The sequence below is a fragment of the Macrobrachium rosenbergii genome, chromosome 2 (assembly GCF_040412425.1).
Source record: "Macrobrachium rosenbergii isolate ZJJX-2024 chromosome 2, ASM4041242v1, whole genome shotgun sequence".
Classification (NCBI taxonomy): domain Eukaryota; kingdom Metazoa; phylum Arthropoda; class Malacostraca; order Decapoda; family Palaemonidae; genus Macrobrachium; species Macrobrachium rosenbergii.
Window position 1 is genome coordinate 92,654,901 of NC_089742.1, and position 24,772 is coordinate 92,679,672.

At 35.6% G+C, this 24,772-nt stretch overlaps 2 protein-coding genes across 3 annotated transcripts in view; one reads left to right on the forward strand and one right to left on the reverse strand.

Moving 5' to 3' along the window:
• Positions 1 to 24,772, forward strand: part of hiw (highwire) — a 1,788,684-nt gene that overhangs the window by 1,112,428 nt on the left and 651,484 nt on the right.
• LOC136849202 (uncharacterized) lies at positions 8,746 to 24,088 on the reverse strand. 2 transcript variants are annotated; one of them, XM_067122352.1, is made up of 7 exons: positions 23,069 to 24,088; positions 16,223 to 16,374; positions 15,665 to 15,864; positions 15,100 to 15,246; positions 14,388 to 14,463; positions 13,917 to 14,102; positions 8,746 to 11,932 (listed from the first exon to the last, which is right to left on the reverse strand). In XM_067122352.1, exons 1-7 carry the CDS (start codon positions 23,859 to 23,861, stop codon positions 11,168 to 11,170), a joined length of 2,319 nt encoding a protein of 772 aa, XP_066978453.1. In that variant the 5' UTR covers positions 23,862 to 24,088; the 3' UTR covers positions 8,746 to 11,167. The 2 variants fall into 2 exon arrangements, with proteins under 2 accessions (XP_066978453.1, XP_066978463.1); XM_067122362.1 differs by having other exon boundaries at positions 23,219 to 24,070.

A 24,772-nucleotide genomic window follows, 5' to 3' on the forward strand; every position in this document is an offset into this window, starting at 1 on the left:
GCCTAATAATAGTAATTGTGGCGTTCTGCCTTTCTATCCAGGTTGTAGCTTGGTAATTGTGCAGGTTGCCTAATAAGGTTGTAGCTTGGCCTAATAATAATTGTTCTGCCTTTCTACCCAGGTTGTAGCTTGGCCTAATAATAATTGTGGCATTCTGCCTTTCTTCTAGCTTCCAGGTTGTGGCGTTCTGCAGGTTGGCTTGGCCTAATAATAATTGTGGCGTTCTGCCTTTCTACCCAGGTTGTAGCTTGGCCTAATAATAATTGTGGCGTTCTGCCTTTCTACCCAGGTTGTAGCTTGGCCTAATAATAATTGTGGCGTTCTGCCTTTCTACCCAGGTTGTAGCTTGGCCTAATAATAATTGTGGCGTTCTGCCTTTCTACCCAGGTTGTAGCTTGGCCTAATAATAATTGTGGCGTTCTGCCTTTCTACCCAGGTTGTAGCTTGGCCTAATAATGGCGTTCTGCCTTTGTACCCAGGCGTTCTGTGGCATTCCTTTCTACCCAGGTTGTAGCTTGGCTAATAATAATAATTGGCGTTCTGCCTTTCTACCCAGGTTGTAGCTTGGCCTAATAATAATTGTGGCATTCTGCCTTTCTACCCAGGTTGTAGCTTGGCCTAATAATAATTGTGGCGTTCTGCCTTTCTACCCAGGTTGTAGCTTGGCCTAATAATAATTGTGGCGTTCTGCCTTTCTACCCAGGTTGTAGCTAATAATAATTGTGGCATTCTAACCCAGTAATTGTGGCGTTCTGCCTTTCTACCCAGGTTGTAGCTTGGCCTAATAGTAATTGTGGCGTTCTGCCTTTCTACCCAGGTTGTAGCTTGGCCTAATAGTAATTGTGGCGTTCTGCCTTTCTACCCAGGTTGTAGCTTGGCCTAATAATAATTATGATAAAGATAGTAGTGTTTGTGTTGAATTTACCTGAGATTGATTTACCTAGGTAATAATAATAATGATGATAATAATGTTTTAATTGCATTTCTAATCACATTGGCATTGAAAATATGACAGAATATCCAAAAAATAAACAAACAATTCTTCAAATTCATAAAATAAACTTATAAAGACCTTTAAAACATCGGTGCAGGTTTAATTGATTAAGCTCTTGAGCCATTCATACCAATATAAAGAGAAAGAGCTTTTCATGTGGTTGTTTGTTATTCAGTCTAACAAATGTATTGCTTTGATTTTTCGAAAAAGTAAGAAATGAACTTGTTAAAAGTATGGTGCATAACATTTATTAGGAATAATAATAACAACAGTGAATTTTGACTGTACAGTAACAGTACAAGAAATGTAATACAAGAGTTCATTTATATATTTATATATATATATATATATATATATATATATATATATATATATATATATATATATATATATATATATATATATATATATATATATATATATATATATATATATATATATAAGTAAAGATAAAATCCACCAAGGAAAGAGAAACATTGGAGTACTGCAAGACCTTTCGACTTCTTGTCCTTTACCTAGCAGACTGAAGAAGTATAAAAATAAGTTTACAAAGAAAACTCATGTAAATGACAGATGATTATTACAAAGGAAAAAATATGCACCTGGAATCCAACACAATTGAAGAATTAGTAGACTTACCAAAACAGGGTTAAATATTTAAGAGGTTTTACAAAGGATTAGGCCCAACAGCTCAGAAGCAGGGACAGGACGACTAAAAGATTATACAAGGAAGGTGGCTGACCACCAAAAAATTTTTTAAATGTAAACTCATTAATTCTCACTTGGTAAACAATATATAATATATATATATATATATATATATATATATATATATATATATATATATATATATATAAACAATGTATATGTTCATTTACGTATATGTAAATAGTTTTCTAATACTCATGTACGTCTTGGTAAATTTCTGTATTTCCTTGTAAACAAAACAAAACAAGATAAGTCGAAGCCAGACAAATTGGACCACTTTCTGCAGTTTATGCTTTGATTTGGATTGAGATCAGCCAGCCTTGTGTTGGCATGGAACTCAGAAATGGCATTTCTCATAAGTTTTTTCTAGACTAAAGTCAAGACCTATGATTCTATTGTTTTCACTTTTAAAGTCAAGAAACACTTCACGTGCTCTTGTTCCTGGAGTGTAAAGAAAATTAGGGCCAGTTAAACATTTGGGGACTTATAATCTAATAAAAAAAAAAAATAAATGTTGACTTATTTGTGGCCGTTTATTTATGTCCGGGAAGGATGTCGTCGCACCTTGAAAAAAAGGTGTCCTTTTGTAGGAAATGTCCCTTCGACTTGGGACCACCTTGACATGGTGAGGGCTTCAAGAACCCCAGGAATTTGTTCCCTGGTTTGAGTTCAAGAGTCGCATATATCATTATATATTTATTTGGATTAATTTTTGTGGAGTTTTCCACATTTGTTAAATTTAATGGACCTGATAAATAGGAAAATATATCATAGCTTGGACTGGGTTTATGATGAACTGTTCTTTAGGGCTGGGCTACAGATTCTAGGTGGGGGTTCTGGTTCTGGGGATAGGACTCTCGGCATTCTATCTGGTTTGCTATAATATAATTAGGGTGGGGATGATTGTATTCTTTGTAATACCCTCAGTCCTAGCAAGGGGCTTTGGCTTACACTTGGGCCACTCTAATCACGTTGTGCCATCCCCTGTGGGGTAGGGTATGGGGTGGACATATGGGAGTTGGCTCTCACTGGTGCCATTGGCGGAAGAATAAACTCCATGAAAGGCCGACGATGTGTTTTTAAGGTTTTCAGTTTTAATTTTGCTGTCTTTATGCTTTAACCTTTATGAGTAGTAGCTATAAAGATTCGAGTACCCCTGGGCCCTTTGATGGTACTGTCTCGGCACAGTTGACGACCTCTGGAACCTCCTCTGACAGCCTTTGTTTGGAGAAATCCAAGAAACATCCTAGTGTAATTACACTGGAACCCTATACTCCAGTACAGAACAAAACCCGAAATAAGTAAATATTGTCTTGACCCAATCTTGACTCACTTCGACTCCCTCTTTGGGAGTGGAAGTTGGTCAAGGTTTCTAACCATGGAAGCTGACCAAAATATTTCATCATTAAAATTAGAAAATTATTTATTAAGTAGGCATCCAACGGCAGAAATGTCGCTCAGACAAATAAAGGAGAAGACTTGGCTTATACAGTAGAAGCAACAACAAAAAGTCAGTCCAAATACTATTTGTCTTTGAAAAATATAGATAACATCAACATAAAGGTGGAAAAATATGATACTGTGAACAGCATTCAGGTATCATTGTACCTCCTGAAAATCACAACGAACCAATCGAAAAGAAAATTCCTTTAGACTCTCTCAAAAAGAGATACCCCAAGGTCCAGGACCGTGGGGTATGTGTTGTACCACGTGAAAAAAGTAATAAATTTAAAAATAGCAAAAATAAAATATGAGGGTGAAGATCTACCTCAAAAAGTAAAAATTTTAGGCCAAAACAGAGGGTTAAGACCGTGTGTCCTAAAGCCACTACAGTGTCAAAATTGCAGTAAGTATGGGCTCACAGAAAAATTGTAGAAATGAACTGGTATGCGCTTATTGTGGATCTGCTGAACATACCACACAATGGAAGTGCAGTGAACATAAGTGTGTAAACTGTGAGCAGGATCATCATGCAAGATCCAAAGAATGCTTGTATTACATATACAATACGGAATGGAAAATGCTACAAGAAAGAACAGGGATGTCTATAAAAGTGGCTAAATTAGAAATGAATGTGTGAGGAATTCAAGATCCTGCTAAGAAACTCACATACTCTTTGATAACAAGAACAAATAATGTAACAAAAACACTTACAGATAAAAGTAACAAAATGCAGCAAAATACAAGAAATTAATGCTTTACAGAAAAAACAAAAATATATTTAGTAAAGAATCAAGAAACAGGTACAAATGATATGGATAACATTTTATCAAATTCATTTGGAATATTAATGCACAAGACGATACTACCACAGAAGTACTGTAGAAGAGGAAAGTTGTGACGTACCAGAAATTAAAGATAAAAAGAGACCTTTGGAGAGAACACCACCCAAAACGGAAAAAACAATTATTATTAGAGAAACATCAGTTAAACCAAAGACAAAGGATATAAAGAAAGAACGCAAAGAAAAACAAGCTAAGAGTACTGTATACCTTTATCTCCTAAAATATTAGTAAAAGTTATGGATGCAAAAATCCAAAACACTGAAGAAGTGGAAGAGAACCATACTATAGATAAGAATGATTATGTCAAGGGAGAAGAGATTACTTCATCACCAATAATTGGTACAACAAGAACAAATGAAACAAGAAATGTGCACGATAACACGTGGATGTAATGATTGTTTCGTTGAATTTTGCGATAATAAAAATATAACAAAAGACAGTTTAACAATCATTATAAGAAATTTTATGAAATATAGAAAAAAGCACCCATGAAAAAGGATGCATATGCATTGAGTGCTCCATATTTTATAAAGAAAAACAAACGTTGTGAGTAAATTATTAGAAAAAATCCAAGTTGTTAAAACAAAAAAAGAAAGCAAAACTCGAACGCTATAACAAAATATTTTCAACAGCTATATTATACGATGGAACGTAAATGCACCTAGGAGAAGTACAGTGGTTACTAAAAGAATATGAACCAATGATATTATATTTACAGCATGTCAACAGAACTGTGTCAACAATAGGTAAATACACCTTAGCATTCACATCTAGAGAGGAAGAAAGAAATTTAGGTACAACCATATATATACATAAGTATTTTATGACAAAGTACCTGTGATCATTACTGACTTGCAAATGTCAGGTATTAAAATCCGAATAAAAAACAATAATTATGTAATTTATAACTTATACAACCAATCTAATAATAATTACGACACTGATAAACTTAAATATTTACTTAACAGTGCCAAAGAACCTACTTTAATAGTAGGTGATTTTAGTGCTCACAACCCAATGTGGAACTACTATATAGTTGTACAGACTCAAATAGAGCAGGAAGTAAAGTAGAAGAATTCATGGTTTCAAATGGCATGTGCTGTATAAATGACGAAATCAGCACAAATTATTAAAAAACACATGGAACATTTTCCTCTGTACAATTATCTCTTTGTGCCTCAAGTATAGTGGACAGATCAGATTGGAATACAGTTGATGACTTGTACACCAGTAATCCTTTCCTAATATTAGTTTCCTTATTGCAAAATGATCCTGCAAAACATGTCCCTAACTATAACATTTATAAAGCAGATGGGGAGTGATATGAAATGCACTCTAGGAATATCCCAACATTTGAATATTTAAAAGACCACAATGAAACTAATAAATTTCTTGTTGAGGTCACTAAAAATGCTACTGATAAGGCAATAACAAAATCAAAGTATCCAACTAAACACAAAGTTCCATGGTGGTCTGATAAGCTAACAGAATTAATAAATATAAAACACTTGGTAAGAGGCGACTAGATAATTTAAATAAAAAATTCAGCAAAATAAAACATTACCATTGTTAGAAGGAAATTTAGTTATTTATTAGAAATTGATACATTAGAACCTCTATATAACAAAATATCTGCAAAATTTAAAAAAGAAGTAATTCAAGGAAGAATCATTTCGCAGCAGAAATATGTATCAGATCTCTCTAATAATACTTCGATACAAAAAATATGGAAAAAATTCAGGAAAATAAATGGTACCCATGGTAAACCACTTAGGCATGCCATATTAAAAGATGGAAAAATAATACTTTATCCAAAAGAAATATGTGATGTAATTGGAGAAAACTTGGGAAATTTAAGCAGTGATAAAAATTTAGATGAACACTTCCGCACAAAGAAATATAACATATAATTAATAACAATAAATTTTGAAACAATAGAAGATGTATATTATAATAGAAAATTTGATATGGAAGAGTTCGAATTTGCTCTCTTGAATAGCAATAAATCTGCCCCTGGAGGTGACAGTATTATGTTTTGAGATGATCTGCCACATAGCACTTTTGGCAGAGTCATACTTATTACAGTTTTATAATCATTTATGGCTTCGAAATTTATTTCCTGATGAATGGCATCAAGCTATAATAGTTCCTGTCCCCAAACATGGAAAAGATCCCAGTAATGTAAATAATTACAGACCAGTTTCATTAAGAAGTTGCTTATGCAAATTGCTAGAGAAAATGGTAAGTGCTCTACTAACATGGCACATTCGAGAAAATAAAATTCTGACTCCCACTTAGTTAGGGTCACATTGTAAGAGATCTACATTAGATTCTCTCTCTAACTTAGAAGACCATATGCGTACAGGATTTGAATAAAAAAAAAATTACTATAGCTGTCATTTTTGACATTGAGAAGGCATACGATACTACATGGAGGTATGCTATAATAAAAACTATAAAAACAGCATCCGTGGACATTTACACAGGGTTATCCAAAACTTTTTGACAGATTGCGCTTTTAAAGTGAGAATTAATGATATATTGTCAAGTACATTTCCACTTGAAAATGGTGTTCCACAAAGAAGCATCCTTAATGGCACACTGTTTACTTGAGGAATAAATCATATCAGTAATAATATACCTATTGGAAGTAAAAGTAACCTGTGTATGGATGATTTTGCCATATATTATTCAGCATCTCGAATAAAACTTGCAGAACGAATCATTAATAAGAGCATAATAAAAATAGATGAATGGGCTTCATCTGTAGGCTTTAAATTTTCCGTAAATAAAACTCAAGTAATCATGTTTTATAGAAATAGAAAGTGGAAAAAAGGTGAAGAAATAGATTTAAAAATCAGAAACCATAGTATACCAATTGGCCTAACAGGAAAATTTTTAGGATTAGTGTTTGATACTCACTTGAACTGGAAAGCCCACATAACATACATGAAATCAAAATGTACAAGAGCATTAAATCTGATTAAAATACTATCGAACACTACTTGGGGAGCCGATAGACATTCTCTTACTGTACTGTATAAAGCAACAGTGCTGTCTATCATTAATTATGAAAGCGAAATATATGTCTCAGCATCAGATGTAACGCTGAAAACATTAGACCCAGTTCACAACCTATGACTTAGAATATGCTCAGGAGCCTTTAGATCATCACCAAAGTCATCTTTACAAGTTGAATGTGGAGAACTACCTCTCTTTCTCCATAGAGAACTAGTAACAATGAAGAGAGCCCTGAGAATTCAGACAAGTGATTCTCCAACAAAAAGATTATTTGAATTAAGAGATGTATTTATTAATAATCATTTACCACCTTTCTCAGTTAGATCTAGAAGATTGCTTGAGTCACTGAATATAAATATACAGTTACCTTCAATAGTAAAATTACCCCCTCCTTGGAATATGAATAAAATGAAAATTTGCACACACTTAAAATATTTATCAAAAAGTTTTTCATATACTCCAGAACACCATAGACAGCATACAGTAGAACATATAATCTGAAAAGGTCCACATTACGCAATATACTGTACACCGACGAATATAAGTCACAGTACGGAGTGAGATATGCTGCAGTATCCCAAGACAAAACGTATCACATCTTTCCGCCAGAAAATCCTCAGTATTTACAGCTGAGTTATGTGCAATAGCATCAGCCATAAAAATAATTAAAGAAGCCTTATTTAATATTTTTGTGATTTATAGCGACTCCAGAAGCGCTATAGAAGGCATTCAAAGTTACAATCCAAAAAACAATATTGTACGAGTTAATTTTTCATCCCATAAGTTGTATAATAATGGAAAAAAATATTGAATATGTTGGACCCCCGCCCATGTCGGGATTAAAGGAAACAAAGAGTCTGATAAAGTACCTAAAGAAGCAGTCCACATGACAAAAAGAAATGTAAACATCCTTATTACTCACTAAGATATATAAAAACAATCATTGTAAATAAATGGCAAAATATATGGAGTGCAGAACCTGAAAATAAAAAATATTGAAACGGATAAAATCCTGTGTTGGAAAATGAAGTTCATCAGATCAGAGAGAGAGAGAGAGAGAGAGACAAGTAATTCTGACGCGTCTTCGAATAGTCCATACTCGTTTCACACATGGACACTTAATGAAGAGTCCATGTGGCCTTCCTCCCGAATGCACGGAGTGCAAAGTGATGATAAGAGTCAAGCGCGTATTGTGTGAATGTCCAAAATATAATTTGCAGCGATTTTGAAATTTTTGAAGTAGACCAATGAAGGAAATTTTGTCAGAATCTTCTACATTTTCAGTAATTCCGATTTTAATGTTCATGAGGAACTGTGATTTAATTAATAAAAAATAAAAATAAGTAAATAATAAAAATAGGAAAACCCTTAGGGCGTCTAATCAGTTTTAAAACAACTAAATTTTAAAATGTAACTCAACTTATTCTGAATTTTAATATACCCTGTTAGTGAGTATGTATGGAAACAGTAAACGTATTTAATATGTGGGTGTGTTCCAGTATGGGAGCGTATGCCTTTGTGCAGTTTTTAATTTCATTTTCACTCATTCATCACTATACCGAATGACCTATTTGGTCCCAGTGCTTGGCCTCTGGCCTAGACCTGGCATTTCATTCAAATCCTTGGGGCCAGCCCTATGAGAGAAGATAGTCAGCTCAGTGGTCTGGTTATATCATTTTGATAATAAATAAATCTGTTGGAAATTACATGGTTTTCTAGGCTAATGAAATGAAAGGAAGTTATCAAAATATCTAATTAATTTCAGTACAAATGATTAAATACATATCTCTTATTATTACTTTTCACACCTCAAAAAGCATGAGGTAATTCTCATTCTTTCTGTGGAAGGGGGACATTTAACCAAATACAGTATTCACATATGAATAATGAAATTCGTAAAACATTACCTTTGTCAATTCAGTAATTATCACTGATATCATTTGTATATCAGAGTATAAGATTATGAGAAGAACTGTATAGGTAATTAAAAAAGAAATCTTTGACCTGTCTAACACATCAAAGGAACGAAGATGGAAAGACATCTTTATTAAGGTTGGAAATTGAGGTGTTTGCATCGAAAATGATTCTCACAATGATGACAGCATTCCAAGGCATGGGGAGTTGCTCTTGAGGGCTGCAACAGAAAGCACAACTCTGCTTTTGTACTATTTTCTGATTTGTGATATTCTTGCAGATTTCTGATAGGCAAAAGAAACCATTACACGTCTTATATGTTATACACAAAACGACAGAATCTATTTTTCACGAAACTTAGCTATGGTAATAATGTAGTTAAACACTGAATTCATGCTTGATCATTATTATTATTATATTATAGCTACTGAAAAAGTCATCACCAGGCATATATATTCCTTAGTCCATAAGTGGAAATATGTAGATATGAAAATGTTTCTCGAGTTGTAACGTAGCAATAAGGTTGATTTAACAGGAAAATTCTCGTGGTGTGAATTGTCTCGAAACTGGTTCGATTGATACATGTAACTTGAATGTCAGTGGCTCCATGATGGCAGAGGTCATGGCATAGAATTTGCTTTGGAAAATATGAAAAATAGATTCTTGTAGATATAATGGAATGTCTTTTACAATACATGGTGTATAATGGAATGTCACTTACAATACATGGTGTATAGTGGAATGTCACTTACAATACATGGTGTTTGTTCTCTAGTTTGACATGAATGATATGTTCTCAGTATTGCATATGCACCATCATTCATCATACCTGAGTTAAGTTGCACTCTGGAAGCCATTTTGTTTCTAGCGCTTTCGTTTCGGTATCTTCGTTTCAGCATTTTCTTCTCTTCATACAGCTCTTCCCGTGGTGTAGTAAATACTGTACAATAGTTTATTTTCGCATCGTTCTTCCTTTTTGCATTTTCTGTCGACTATCCTCCTTGTACAGTATTGGTTGATTAGTAGTTTCTTTTTTGACACCAGTATTAACACCAAAGTTGTTTTTTCTACCTCATCTTTTAGGGAAGCTTCATTTGTACTTGAATTAGTGGGTTCAGATTTCCTTCCTGCTGCAAGACCAGTTCCAACGCTTCTCAGACCATGAGGAGTGTCTTCTCAAAGTCACAAGTATCGGACCAAAGCGGCCTTGTGTCGTTTAAAACATAATAAATAAATACAGTATTTGCTGAGCTCCAAGTCAAGCTTTGCCAGGAGGACTTTTGCCGTCAGAGTGATCCGAAGTTAGCAGAGTAATCAACTTCTCTGTCTGTCTTCACATCACGAGCGTGTTTGTTCCCTCCTCTGTCCCCTTAATATTTCAGTGTCTCTTTTCATACATTATTATCACTGAATGTTCATTGCGTGTTCGCTCAGAGTCCATCAAGTTTTTATTTCCATCCCGTGTACTAATTGTCGACAGCAGTGGATGTGCACATCGTAACTATCATTTGCAATTGCTCCCCTCTATCTTGAGCTTCCTTTTCAGCATTTTTCAAGTCCTTCCCGCTGTGCCTTCTGCCCACAGATGTTGAAAAGAGGAATGCAGCAAACTACCTTGTCTCAGTGTTTGAAAATTATACAAACCCGCTTTAGTTCAAATGCACACTCAAAATTCATTTTTATTTTTTAAACTGCTAGCATGTCCAGGTGGCAGTGTCTCAGTCTGCTTAACTTCTGACCACTGTGCGCGTTAGACAGGAGAGAAAACCAAACATAACTGGGAAAAAAAAAAGAACGGGCAAAACCTCGTGTGTTGGGGCTGACGAACTTGCAGTGTAATTTTACAAAAGTCAAAGTTCTTCCTCAGTAGTCTTGCAACTTGTATTCTTGCATCCTCAGGGAGAAATTTCCTGTAAAGGCAGTAGTAGCGCACTTCTCATGCATGTAGCTTTTGCAGTTATGGTACTTAGCTTGTTCTGATTATGATCTCATCACTCCTGCACGTCTTGCCAAGAAACCTTTGAAATTTGCGCAGTTGAATTCAGCACAAATATGTATTCGAGTAATTTTGTCTGGTATTTGAAAACAATGACCATCCATTTTTAAATCCAGAAGTCATATTTTGTCTTTCTGTATTTTCCACATGTAATTTCTGTTATGGCAAATTTGTAGAAGATTTTTACATAACTTCTGCGTCAGAGAGTACCAGTGTGCAGTTATTTCTTGAGTAAAATTTATAGTGATATCAATTGAATGGACATGAAGCTCGTACTCCAGCTCTTTGTTGAAAGTCAATTGTTGGATCTTGATAGGAACCTCTCACGCTAGCGTTCAGTGGGTCTGTTTGTTCATATCGTACGTTTACTTCCGTTTCTTGGTAAGTCTTCACCTCGGGCACTGCAATCACCCAAGGTTGCAATTGCTTTGATCTTTCCCATGAGCTGCATGCCGAGAAAGGTGAGGACACACTCGCCTGGTTGCCAGAGTTCAGTGTCGAGAAACTGTGAGAGTAGCAGCACTCGCCCAGATAATTTGCTTCTTCCTTGGCTTTTTCAGCGCGCTTTGTACACACAACACACACGATTATGGTTATTATAACAACTGTCACAACAACGGCTGCTGACACTATTATAGGCAAGGGTACTGGACTGCAGTTGTTTGTCAGGTACCCCTCAATGTTGTTGTATATATTAGAAGCAGCGTATCTCCTGCATGAAGAACTTGCCATTAGTTTGCTGTAGGTCAGATTGTCGTGATGACTGCTGAGGTGACTTATATCCATGAATGGGAGAAACTTTTCCTTTATGTGACAGTCACACAGAATGTTGAAGTTGTTGTCCAGAATTTTTCGCTCATGTAAAGGATATTTGTTACTTATGAGGAGAGATTTGGACCCAAGGCTGAATACTGTGTTATTCATGAACACCAGATTGGACCCTCTTCCTGTCGGTGTTATTCCCACCAGTGCCTCACTTCCCAGGTAGAAGACTCGATTGAACTCAAACAGTACCTGTTGATGGAAGGTTTTGTATAATCACTGATTATTGTTAATATTATCATTACATAACCAACTTAAAAAGGTACAGGGAGCATAAAAAGGTACAGGAGTACAGTAAGCTCTCAAACGAGTCAAAGATTCCTCTGACATTTCTTCCTTTTTTCACAATAGGCGAGGTATAACATTGTAGCCGATTCGAAAGTTGAACTATTGCATTTATGCCTGAATTAGTTCTTGTGTCTCAGTCCTAGCTACTGTAAGAAATAGTTTCTAAAATAATAATGATTCCATTGAATTTTCCATTGAAAGTCAGCCACCAAATTATGCCTGTGAAGTTAGTTCTTGTTTATTGTTAATATATGGAAAGGATGTGTCAAATGAATATGTGTCAGCGTATTTAAACAGTTTAAGGAAGGTAATGATCAGTTTGGGTATACAGTAGGCTATGCAGCAGCAAGATTCGAATTTCAGGTCAAATGTGATTCAAGGAATAGAAGCAGGAGAATCATGTTGTGGTTTTGCAAGGGGAAAGCGTGAGAAAATATGTTAATCTATTCTGATTAATGATCGTTTTTCGCAAGTGCAGAGCTGAATAAGGGATTGTATTATGTTGAAATTGACGAGAAATGAGGCTGAAGGTTACCTCGTTTCGTTGCAATTATGTGCTACTTGATATATTTGCTAGACTGGGTAATTATTCCGCAGACTATTTAAAACGTGAACACATTCCTCGAAAATGATTTAAGATATTGCTAGACTGTGTAATTATTCCGCAGAATATTTTAAACGTGAACACATTCCTTGAAAATGATTGAAGCTAGATCAAGCCTCAAACTGTATTCTCCTAAAGGACAGGCTAAGCTTAATTTAGTTGAGACGACGCACAGTGTACATTATAAAGAATAGTGTAGGAAAGTGGAGTGTGATGTCTTTCATGGAAAGACAGTTTCTGTACTCTAAACTCTTATTTATTTCCTATTAATTTTGGATTATAGGCTCTCTGAAATCCTTTGAAAATTTGAACGGGAAACCAAAGGAGTTTCGCATTCTTTTGATGGGCTTCAAACCAGAGGGGGGAGGAGAAATGGTTGCAGTGCTGCTAACCACAGCTGTGCAACGAACGAAGGTACTGTAGTCGACGCTGAACGCATTTCTCTCCTGACCCTGGGTCGAAAGCCCTGGGCAGCGCGGCCGGTGATATAGCCATGTCATTTCCTATTTCTATTTTTCAAGGATTCCAGTAGAATTTGTACGAGTATCCCAGCATTTTGAGAAGTCGAGAAGTTAAAACATCGTTGTACGGCAGTTGTATTTCGTATTTCCTTGTAACAAATAGGCATGAAAGACTGTGCCACACTTCAAGTCAAAATCCTCTGCTAGTCTCACCCGGAAGGAGATAAGGAAAGGAAGGGAAGGGAAACAGAAGGAGAGCTGGTGTCCAATCTGAAGGAAGCCAGGGGAAGGAAGTTGGAGGGAACGATGGAAGTGTACAAGCGCGAGTTAGGGTGTGAAAGCGGAAGCGACTTCCATGAAAATAAACATCTGATTTGAATAGGCGGGCAAGGCAGGGAGGCATTTGGCAGGCAACTAAAGGTATTCTCTTGTAGGGGGTGTTACTGACATTTATCAGTGCCTCGCTTGTTGTGAGGTCTTTAGATGTGCGTATCGTTGTATGCTTCATGTATAGCCAGGTGATGAATTGACTGAAGATTAGTTTTTTTTATCAGTTTCTTCCAAAAGATAATTTTTCTCTTTACTTGAAACCAGCTTTCAACTGCAATTCCTTTGATCCAGATATAAAAGTTGATGATAGCATGCTTCAGTTTGCAGGCATCGTTCAAAAATATATTTGCCCATGTGAGGAGTAGTTAAAACCAAGTAATTTCGATTGTATTGTTCACATACTTGAGAAGACCTACTTTTTTTAATAAAGGAGATGCAATCGTACTGTACAGATACGAAACTTGGAAACCGTTTTGAACTTATCCAGACTTACTTGGGTATTGGAGGTGATTTCCAGTGACCTGTTTTCAATGGCTGCGAAAAAGTTGTTTGAAAATATGACCAGCATTTGGCTGCGAAGGCAGACGGTGTGCGGCATCAGCCGAGGAAGGTGGTTGTGTTCCATGACCCAGTCTTCGTAGACATCCACGTGAAAGCTGTGCTCTTCCATAACTTCTACCTGCAAGCACACACAACATATAGCAATTTCAGATGCTATACTGTAGTTTTGCCAGTTGTGCGCAGTTTTAATAAAGTGGAGCTTTTCTTTGCTTACTGGTGGGGCATGCTAGTTCAGCTTCAACCGCCAGATGTTTACATTATTTTTATATATAGTTGTCAGTACTTTAAAAAGTGCATTTACTATGAATAAAAATACCACTTTCTCTAAAAGGAAATTCTGCAGCACGAAAGTCTGAACACAAGTTTTAATGTGAAGTGACAAAATTGTAGAGGAAATACTTACTTTGCTGTGTGACATTTTGAAGTACAAAAGGCGTGCCTGTGTGAGTGCGTAGCTGCGTATGGTTGAAATGTTGCATCTGGGTAAAGATTTGCAAAAGTATCTCGTCAGTTATGTTATCAACTAAAGAGCAAGAAATGCGTACAGGAATCCTTCACTCTCTGGGCGAGGGAACAGATAGTTGGGAATAATTTCAATCAGTTCTGTTATCAAAAAGAGCAAGAAATTTCAGCCTACTGTACTCCATTGGTTGTTAATGTTAGACCTGGTTCGGAGTAGTTCAGATTGTGGCATTGTATATCCCATACCATTGATTAGCATGAAAAAATGGCCTAGTTTAGGGATGACGTTAAATTTCTTTTGCGAAGCGCTCTTGTCAAATTGATAAGCATTTCCTGTTCGGTCTTGGCCAGAGAGTGGCTACTTACAATAAAACGGATAATATTCTGAGAAAAAGAAAAAAAAAAAAAAAAATAGTGGCGTGTCGGATAAGATGGAAAGGTTTTAACCTCACCACTGGACACAAAAGTAAATTCATATACCGCCCATTTTTGCACTTTGTCAGTCAAGACAAACTTACTGAAAAGTCTCATGGCATGATCTAAACTCACTAGAAACATTTTGCATTATCACTAAGGAATGAACTTTTAAAAGTTAGCCTCATATCTATTCTTTCACAACTATTGGTTTATTTTACGAGGACAATACCGCATACCTTATTATCTGGAGTGTCAAGAATCTTGTGTTTTCTAAGTCAATGTCATTTTTCTGGTCTTCACTTCTGGCGTATTGAGTGAATGTTTCAGTGGGGATCTCTCTTATGGTGCAGTCAGTGAATGTCACAGCTACTTCTCGATTTGACCTGAAAACAAGAAAAAAACATGAAGACGAATCGGGTTACTGGATAAATTTTCAATAACGACCTTGATAAAGAATAGTGTTAGATGTATTGCTAGAAGTAACAGGCGAGGTTCCTAATGACAAATTTCGTGAAAATGCTGGTTAAATATTTTTGACTATTTACAGAAACCAGATATATTAATGCTGTATGTTTTTCTTCATGCACAAAATATAAATGGAAGAAATTTTCATGGCGTGAATTTCTTTCTCTCATATATATATAGTAACTTATTAATGTTCGATTCTCCGTCTCCTAAATTGGAGAAGTTACTCCGGGTCAAAGACCAAACCAGAACAGAAATAAAAAGAGAGTGGACTGATTGGTAATTGTGTTAGGATGCTAAGTAAGCTGAGAGAAAATGAAAATCATGATGTCTTACCTTGCCTTGGCATCAAAAAGGAGAGATTCTTTCATGAACTGAACCTCGCCAATATTTTGAAACTGTATATTACGAAGCTCTAGATCTTGACTACCAAAAGTACCTTTCATTATTTTCACACTGTCAAAGCCTACTACATTGAGGAATGTTGCTGTCTTGGGGATCACACCGCTGTGGAGCTCCAGATGGTGCACTGAACCCTGTTGCGAAGAAAAATGTCCAGTTTTTGCAGAGGTTTTAATAAACAATATATTATTTTATTACTGTTACTGAAAGAGAAGTGCTGACGAACATGTTTAAGGTCACTCATCAGTCAAAGCATGCACTCCATTCACTTTGGAAATCTTGAACAGTTTTGCGTAGATTGGGTTGTGGAAATTGTGTGCTGTAAGACCTGCTGCCACTAGTGCCTGGCGCAAGTTTCATTTTTAGGGAACAAGTTAACAGTGGCAGTTAAAGTGATGAAACTCTGTAGCTTTTAAGAATAATAGCCACGGCCATATTTGTATCTCACAGTATTCGTCGTTTTCATAAACTTTCTTTCAGCGAGATACTTACTTGAAGTATGTGCTCATGTATGCAGTAGACGTTCTTTTTGTCTGGGTCGCAAAGGCAGGAGGAACAGAGGTTCGTTGTATTTTCCGTGTGCACATTTTGACTGGTCCCCTCAACGTGCTTCTCGGATCGAGGCGAATGAGAGTGGTCGTCTCCTGCGTGGATGAAATGATACATTTTTGAATGCTTCTCATTGAAAAGATGATCAGGCAAAGTATCTTTTGGTAGATTGTACATTGTAATACTGGTGGGACTTATTATAAACAAAATACGTAAGTAAGTGCTGGATAACACAACATTTCGTGAAATTCTTGAAACATCCATTTCAACATGGGAATTGTCCAGTTTCTTCTCATAAAAGGACCTGTTTTTAAAGGCTAGATATGAAGGTTACTCCACAAATAGAAAGAATTGGAAGTCTGTACAGCGATGCTAGCTACTCTAACCAGCCAGAAGGAAACTTTGCGTGTGATTGTTTGTTCTGTGCGGTTGGTGGATTATGGAATACGTACAAATTGTAATGCTGAAATTTCACTAGAAATATGCTTGTCTAGAAGAGTGAAAGCTAATTTTTGTTTGACAATTTCCAGTATATGAGTTAAGTACAGTCTCCAGTCGTTGGTTTAAGACCTAGTTAATTTTGAAATAAAACTGGGTCAGTTATGCTCAGTTCTGTGGTCACATGTCGAATCATAAGCTCTTCATGTGAACTGAGACCGTTTTCTGCTATTTTCCACATAAATGATTTGTATGATTCGTCACGGAAATATTAATATCATTCCCAAATTTAAACCGAAGGCCAGGACCCAATCTACCATGATCTGTTAGTAGTGGTGGAATGGAAGGCGAGCCTGGCCCAAAGGTAAATTTAGACAGTGCCAATTTGGTCCATTACAGATGAGGCTGAGTAATTCCTTCGAGTTTTTTCTTTAAGGAATTATAGTCATTTCTCGCGGCTGTATGGTAAGTTCTATTCACAGGACGGCGAGACTCAACAAAAATGATGTCATTTTCATTTGAATGATTTCGTCTCCATGTGTGAATTTGGTCTGTTTGTCATGGTAAGCTGGCCTACATGTATCATCAAACCATGGCTGGCCATTTGTCCTGAATTTGATGACCTTTCTAGGGACATACCTCATTAAAATAACCATCAGCTTTTCATTTAACTTCTTGGGATCAGGATCTAACATAGCATCTGAAATACTGAGTGCCTGACAAACTTCAATAATGCGATCCTCGTTGGCTCTGGATTCCAGCCAGACCTTTCTTCCAGTGGTGGCATTAGGAATATACTAATAGGAATATATTTTATATATACTAGTCCCATCCAAGACTTACTTTGTCTTTCGTAACTTATGCATTATATATATAATATACACACATATGCATACACATATATATTTATATATATTTTGTATGTATATAGCTCACGAAAGGACAGATAAGTCTTGTTTTGGGGCTAGCATATATATATATATATATATACATATACATATGTATATTATATGTATGTATATGTATATATATACATGGCTTGCACCAAAGAGGCCCCTTTCCTCTCTCACAAGGGTGAATTATTTAGACAGTGTGACGGTATAGCGATGGAGTCTCCGCTGGGAGTCCTTTTTTTGCTAATATTTATATGGACCATGTCGAAACCACAACTTTTACCAATAATCAAAAACCACACATAGACGCGAGGTATATTGATGATATTTTTATCACAATGAAAGACAAAAGTGAAGCCGTAAAATTAGCCCAAGAACTTAGGAATAATTCCTCCTTAAATTTTACGGTCGAATTCAGCAGAGAGAAAACTGTGCCTTTCTTGGACATCCTCTTAACCCAAAATGGGGAACGGTTTGACACCAAAGTCTACACGAAGACAACGAAAGCTGGACGGTTTCTCAATGCAGGTGGGGAGTGCCCATTAGCCTACAGGCGATCGGTGGTTGATGCTTAGCCTATATTGTAGGCAGCCAATATCATCCAACACCGGAAGAGCAAATAACTCAAATAACGGCAACGGCATTTCTTGAATCACGTCTCTCTCTCTCTCTCTCTCTCTCTCTCTCTCTCTCTCTCTCTCTCTCTCTCTCTCCCTTACCCTCCATCCTTTCCCCGTAATGCGTATCCCCGCGTCCCATTTAAATTTTCGTTTGTTGCCAGACAATCAGCACACGTGGTTTTTGTTTCCATTACAGTTCATCTAAAAATTTTTGATTATTGTAAATCTCTTTGTAACGCATTATTTTTGTACAACTTAAATTAAGTTAAAATCATCTTTGTAATTTACTTGTATTGTTTTGTATTTAAATGTATTTATTGTTGATGTTTTTAGGCGCTACTATTCCGTCCGCGCCATGTAATAAAACACGAGTACGGAAAGAAAATGTATTCTACGGGCTGCTGTAGGAGCATGAGCCCGTGCTGGCACAAGGCCAGCTAAATCTGAAACAACAACTGAAAATGTAGTACTGCTATCATACCATATCACTGGCATATCCATAGTCACAGTAAAGAGTTTCATATACATATCCTTGACTCACCTGCTCATCAAAAAATGACTTACGGGCTGCTCTATGAGCAAGAGCCCGTACTGGCATAAGGCCAACTTAAAAACCAACAACAAGAAAATGTAGTACACTTTGAAGAGGTCACGGGAAGTGACGGAGCAGCTGTGGTGTTGTGTTCCCAGTCAGTGGAACAAAGAGATAATCTTCGTTTCTTTATCCATCAACTACACTTTGAAGAACGTAGAACATTTAGAGAGTATTGTGAAACTAATACAAAGTTGCTCTGCATATATATAATATATATATATATATATATATTTTTGTGTGAATATTATATATATATATATATATATATATATATATATATATATATATATATATATATATATATATATATATATATATATATATATATATATATATATATATATAATGCATAACGAAAGGCAAAGAAAGTCTTGGATGGGACTAGTATATGTATATATATATATATATATATATATATATATATATATATATATATATATATATATATATATTATATATCACATCATGATTATATACAAGCATACAAACGTCCTTTATATCCAATTCGCTCTACCTCGAAAATAATATATATATATATTTTTAGTTGATAATAAGTTCGTCGTCCCGTGGGTTGGTTCGAGCCCACGGGACGACGAACTTATTATCAACTAAAAATTCCCTTCGGTAACATATATGAAAATATATTATTTCGAGGAAGAGCGAATTGATATTAAAGGACGTTTGTAGTTTAATGCATATATATATATATATATATATATATATATATATATATATATATATATATATATATATATATATACTGTATATATATATATATATAATTATATATATATATATATATATATATATATATATATATATATATATATATATATATATATATATATATATACTTTATATATATATATAATTATATATATATATATATATATATATATATACACTGTATATATATATATAATTATATATATATATATATATATAATATATATATATATATATATATAATATATATATATATATATATATATATAATATATATATATATATATATATATATATATATATATATATATATATATATATATATATATATATATATATAACGCGTGATGTAGCATATTGACCCCAAATTTTCCCTCACAAAAGATGATTTGACCATGATGTGCCTCGTGTATCATGTGAGTTCCTATTTTGAGAGACCAAATTACAATTGACTAACCTCTTTTCCTTCATCTCTTTATCCCATCTTCTATTAAATAAGTTAAAAAAGTAAACTCCCACAGCCATAAACAACCGAGCGAGAAACAGCTCTTGCTATGAACAACCGAATCAGATAACAACCTCTTTTGCTTGCATTTCGACCATCGTACGATAGTGAACAATTACCGTAGTTAGGCTATGCTACGAATGCGGGTCCTGAGTAGAATAGGACTGATATATTTTACATTATATATACCTTATTCGCTTTGGAGAAAAGATCGACAAGGAAATATACCGCTAAATTTAAGCTGCGAGTTGTAGCTAAAGCTGAGAAAACAAACAATGCTCAAGCTGCTAAGCTGTTTGGCATCGGGGAAAGCTACTGTATGTCCGAAGTTGGAGAAAACAAAAAGAAAAATGAATGGTAACTCCTCCTTATAAATGTGCAAATCGCGGATGTAAATGTAATTGGCCGCATTTAGAAGATATAAAGTTACAAAGTGGGTGTCCAAAACCCGATCAAATTGTTTTATAACACGATCTAATATAAGACTTATGCAATTAGAGAAGCAAGAAAAATGGGTATTCCTAAGTTTAGAGCAAGTGCAGGATGGTGAACTCGGTTTATGAAAAGGGATATCTTCGTCGTAAGAAGAAAAACCAAAATTGCGCACAAGCTACCTAACGAATTAGAAGAAAAAAATCAATCATTTCCTAAGCTTTGTAATCAAGTACTGTAGGGCAAAGGTAATGACTATAAATGATCGTGCATCGGCAACATGGATGAACCTCCCGTAAACTTCGATATGCCAACAAACTCGACAGTAAATATTTGGCACTGAATAATCCTGATGGGTTCCGGCGCTTGGCCTTCAAGACCTAAATTTCATAATCAATCAGTCGACCATAAATAAAGTTGGAGAGAAAAGTATTGCAATCAACACTACTGAGCATGAAAGAGCACATTTTAATGTTGTTTTATCGTGTATGGCAGATGGGGCGAAACTTTCCCCCATTGGTTATCTTCAAACGGAAATCTAAGTCTGAACAAAAATTCCCGAATGGTATCGTCGTCCACGTTCACGAAAAAGGGTGGAGGAATGATGATGGCTGCAAGATTTGGCTAAAGAGAGTTTGGGCATCAAGGCCAGGTGGTTTGCGGCAAAAATTTTTTTACTTATTTAGGTCATATCTAGTGGACTTAGTTTTAAAAGCTGTTCTAGAGACAAACACCGATGTAGGGGTTATTGGCGGCGGTTTACGAGTGTTGTTCAGCCCAAGGTTCAGCCTCTCGGCGACGTATCCATCAATAAGCCTTTGAAAGGCAACATCCGAAAGAAATGGAATGATTGGATATTGGAAGGGAGAAAACATTTAGGAAAGGAGGGGAGGATGAAAGCTCCCGATTTCCCTCTACTGTGTTTGTGGGTGAAAGAAAACGTGGACGGAGATAGATACAAATTTGATAGTTAAAGCATTTAAAAAATGTGGCATAGCAAATGCTTTGGATGAAAGTGAAGACGATGCTTCATACGAAGAAATGTCTTGGAAAGAAGGTTAATTGCCTGTATAATAAATGGGCAAACTTTAAATATCAACCCAGCTTTGTTTTCCATCAACCAGACTCTGTTTTCCTCTTTTCTGAAATGTGACTTGAGCCATCTAGAAATTGGCCTCTTAGGAAGGCCATGCTTTGTGTAAATACGATGTATCTGTCCTTTCAATTTCACCTTCAGTCTGACGATGTCAACAGGACCAGTTCCTATCAGTTTTTGCTTATTTCCTTTTGTGGCCATATACTTTTCTTATTTTTTATTGCATGTTAACTGTTGTGATGTTTACTTTATATATATATATATATATATATATATATATATATATATATATATATATATATATATATATATATATATATATATATATATATATATATGTATGTATGTATATATATATATATATATATATATATATATATATATATATATATATATATATATATTATACACACACACATGGTTAGTTGTTACAAAGTTGGCTTAAGATAAAAGATTCATTGGTTAGAGAATGCAACTATATAACATTGTCTTTTTTTTTATTCCGATGTTAGTAACGAAGCTTGTTTATGAAGATCATCGACGCTTATGATGCTCATTGCTATTATATTTTTATTAATCACAAATATTACAAAAGGCAAGAAAGTGCTGGCTAGGATAGAGTTTAGCATATCAAGTGTAATGTCTGTTTTATAGGAAGTGGTTTTCTCACTTGTCTGCCAGCTTTTTTCTCATGGTGACTTTCAAGTAGAGCCAGAAGCGATGTCACTGTTATCAAGTGATGTCATCAGACTCGGTCAGTGACATAGTATAGAAACAGGAGAAGATTATAGCCGGGGGCGGGTACTAGAATTAGGAAATGCAAAAATGACATGGGCGAAAAACCTCCCGAATTTGTAATAAACGCAGCTGGCATAGAATGAACCTATTCAACCTCTGAATTTGAGCTTTGAAAAAGCGTCTGTGGGATATAAGGAAACTTTCACCAAAAGAAAGTAGAACAAATGAGCCACTGACTGCAGGTCGACAAAGAGAAAGACTGTAGCGTGCATCAGAAAACCGGTTGGCGTTCAGCATTTGAAAGACGCCCAGTCAAAATTAGAATGTGAATATTGGATGCATGGGAATAACATTTAGGAAAAACTTGTTTAATGTTAAGTGTTTTCCCAAGATGACTACTGTTGTATAAACGTCCAATATTGTATCTTGATCATTTTGTTATGCGAATGTAGTTGACTTTTGTATTGGTGTAGCGTACATAGTTTCACGAGGTCATTTGCCTTATCGTCAAGATAACAAAAGAAAGTGATTGTGAGCTTTGTTCTTGTTAAGCTTTTATTGTTCTCGATGTTGGGTCAGTAAGTGGTCATTGGTTTCGTGGTCTCTAGCAGAAGTTCGATAATTAACATTGATAATAGAACTTCCATTCTTGAACCGAGTGTGATTTGTTAGAAAGACGGTAGCTCCACCACCCGATGGTTGCAATTGCTGCTGTAAGGATATGATAATAAAGTTCACTCACTTACCGTGAAAACGTAAAGCTTCAAAGGTGTCTGTTTCTGTGGAATGATAAGAACTATTTAATGACACATCTTGGTCATGAGTTGAGCGAGCGTTACCATTAGACACCGTCTTGTGGTGGACATCAACAATAGATTTAGTTTTAGTTGAGTTACCTGTTATAGTACTTGTAATGATTTCTGTTGCAGTCTTGTTTGTTTCCTTATTTATATTTGGAACATAATTTTGTGCTGGAACTGTAGTGATGACTGCCATTTCAGTACTTGTTTTAGTCATTGAGGCTAGAGTGTCATGAGAGAATGCATCCTTTTTCTCTGCAGCTGCTTTTTCAGCTACAGGGTCAAAAGAGGTTAATTCCGCACTGTGATCGCCAGCATCTGTGCTGGAGTGAGCTCCTGTGCTATTGTTCACAACAGTATTTGGTGTTCTAGTCGTATTATCTGTTGATTTGGTAGGATTTCTTTCGGTTTCATTGACATTCGATCCTTTTTCTTGGGAGGAGTCTGCAGGTAATGAATATGAGTTATATCTGTTTTCTTCATTATATTCATTTGGGGGTCTTATGTTGCTCTGCATTGTAACAGTAATCGCTGGAGATGTATTATTGGCAGTAGAATCATTATGCTGCAGCTCCTCCTCTTCGTTATGTGTTTGAGCAAAAGTCACCTTTTCCTCTATGCCTGGCGTCACTGCTGAAGCTTCTTCATTCCCCTTTTGATGGGTGGTGTTTTGAGCATGGATGCCAATAGCCCCGAATAGGGCTATTGCACAAAGGATTTGAACCATCACAAATCCCATCTGTTATGTTCGTTTTTCACGTGGGTCTTTCACACACACAAATGTTTTTATAGTTGACGCACTTTTTGTTAGCTTTCCGATAATATCAACGCACTTTTAAACCAATCAGTCCTGAAAATGGGACACCATAGAGCCACGAGATCTGACTGAGTGGGTCTCCACTGTGGGTGACCTTCTCAGTGCTGGCTCAGAGGACCCGGTGAAATCCCGTCTTTTCTCGGTATCGTGCGTCAGAATGTCGTGAGCGACAGTCCACTAGGATATGACGTCACGCTGGCCATTCTTGAACCTTCTTTGTCTCCCACGATTGCTTCTTCAGTCCTCTCTCCACTCGCTTTCCTTTTATCTCAGTTTCATTATATCAAGATATGCTTTCCTTGTGTCATGTGTTCAAAGTCAGTGACTGTTTTACTGTATTTTATTCATTCATAATTTGGACGATTACAATGAAACAGTAGGAAATATGGCGAAATAAATGATTATTCCAATGATGAACGATAAAGACTTTTTATAAACATGGGTATTCTTGAACATTACAAATGAAAAATGAACGGAATTGACATGACAAACTTTTGGTTATTTTCACACTGAATTTCTTTTCCAAATTATTTTCTGCCACATAACCTTCAAAGCGAAATGTGTTAACCCGTCATCGGGCCCTGGATATCCGCTCAACCCTCTTATCCAGTTGAGGCATTCGAAAAGTTCATGTTAATGAAAACCCACTCAAAAAATTAACTGCTCTCCGAAATTTTTAACCATGGAATTTTAGGAATAGATCTGCTAGATGACTAGATATAATATATATATATATATATATATATATATATATATATATATATATATATATATATATATATATATATATATATCTCTCTCTCTCTCTCTCTCTCTCTCTCTCTCTGAATGAT

Coding starts and splice junctions, on each gene's coding strand:
- LOC136849202 (XM_067122352.1), bottom strand. CDS start 23,861: ATGGGATTTGTGATGGTTCAAATCCTTTGTGCAATAGCCCTATTCGGG. Junction 16,375..23,068: donor TGAAGCTTTACGTTTTCACG/GTAAGTGAGTGA, acceptor TCATCCACGCAG/GAGACGACCACTCTCATTCG. Junction 15,865..16,222: donor TACATGAGCACATACTTCAA/GTAAGTATCTCG, acceptor TCTTCGCAACAG/GGTTCAGTGCACCATCTGGA.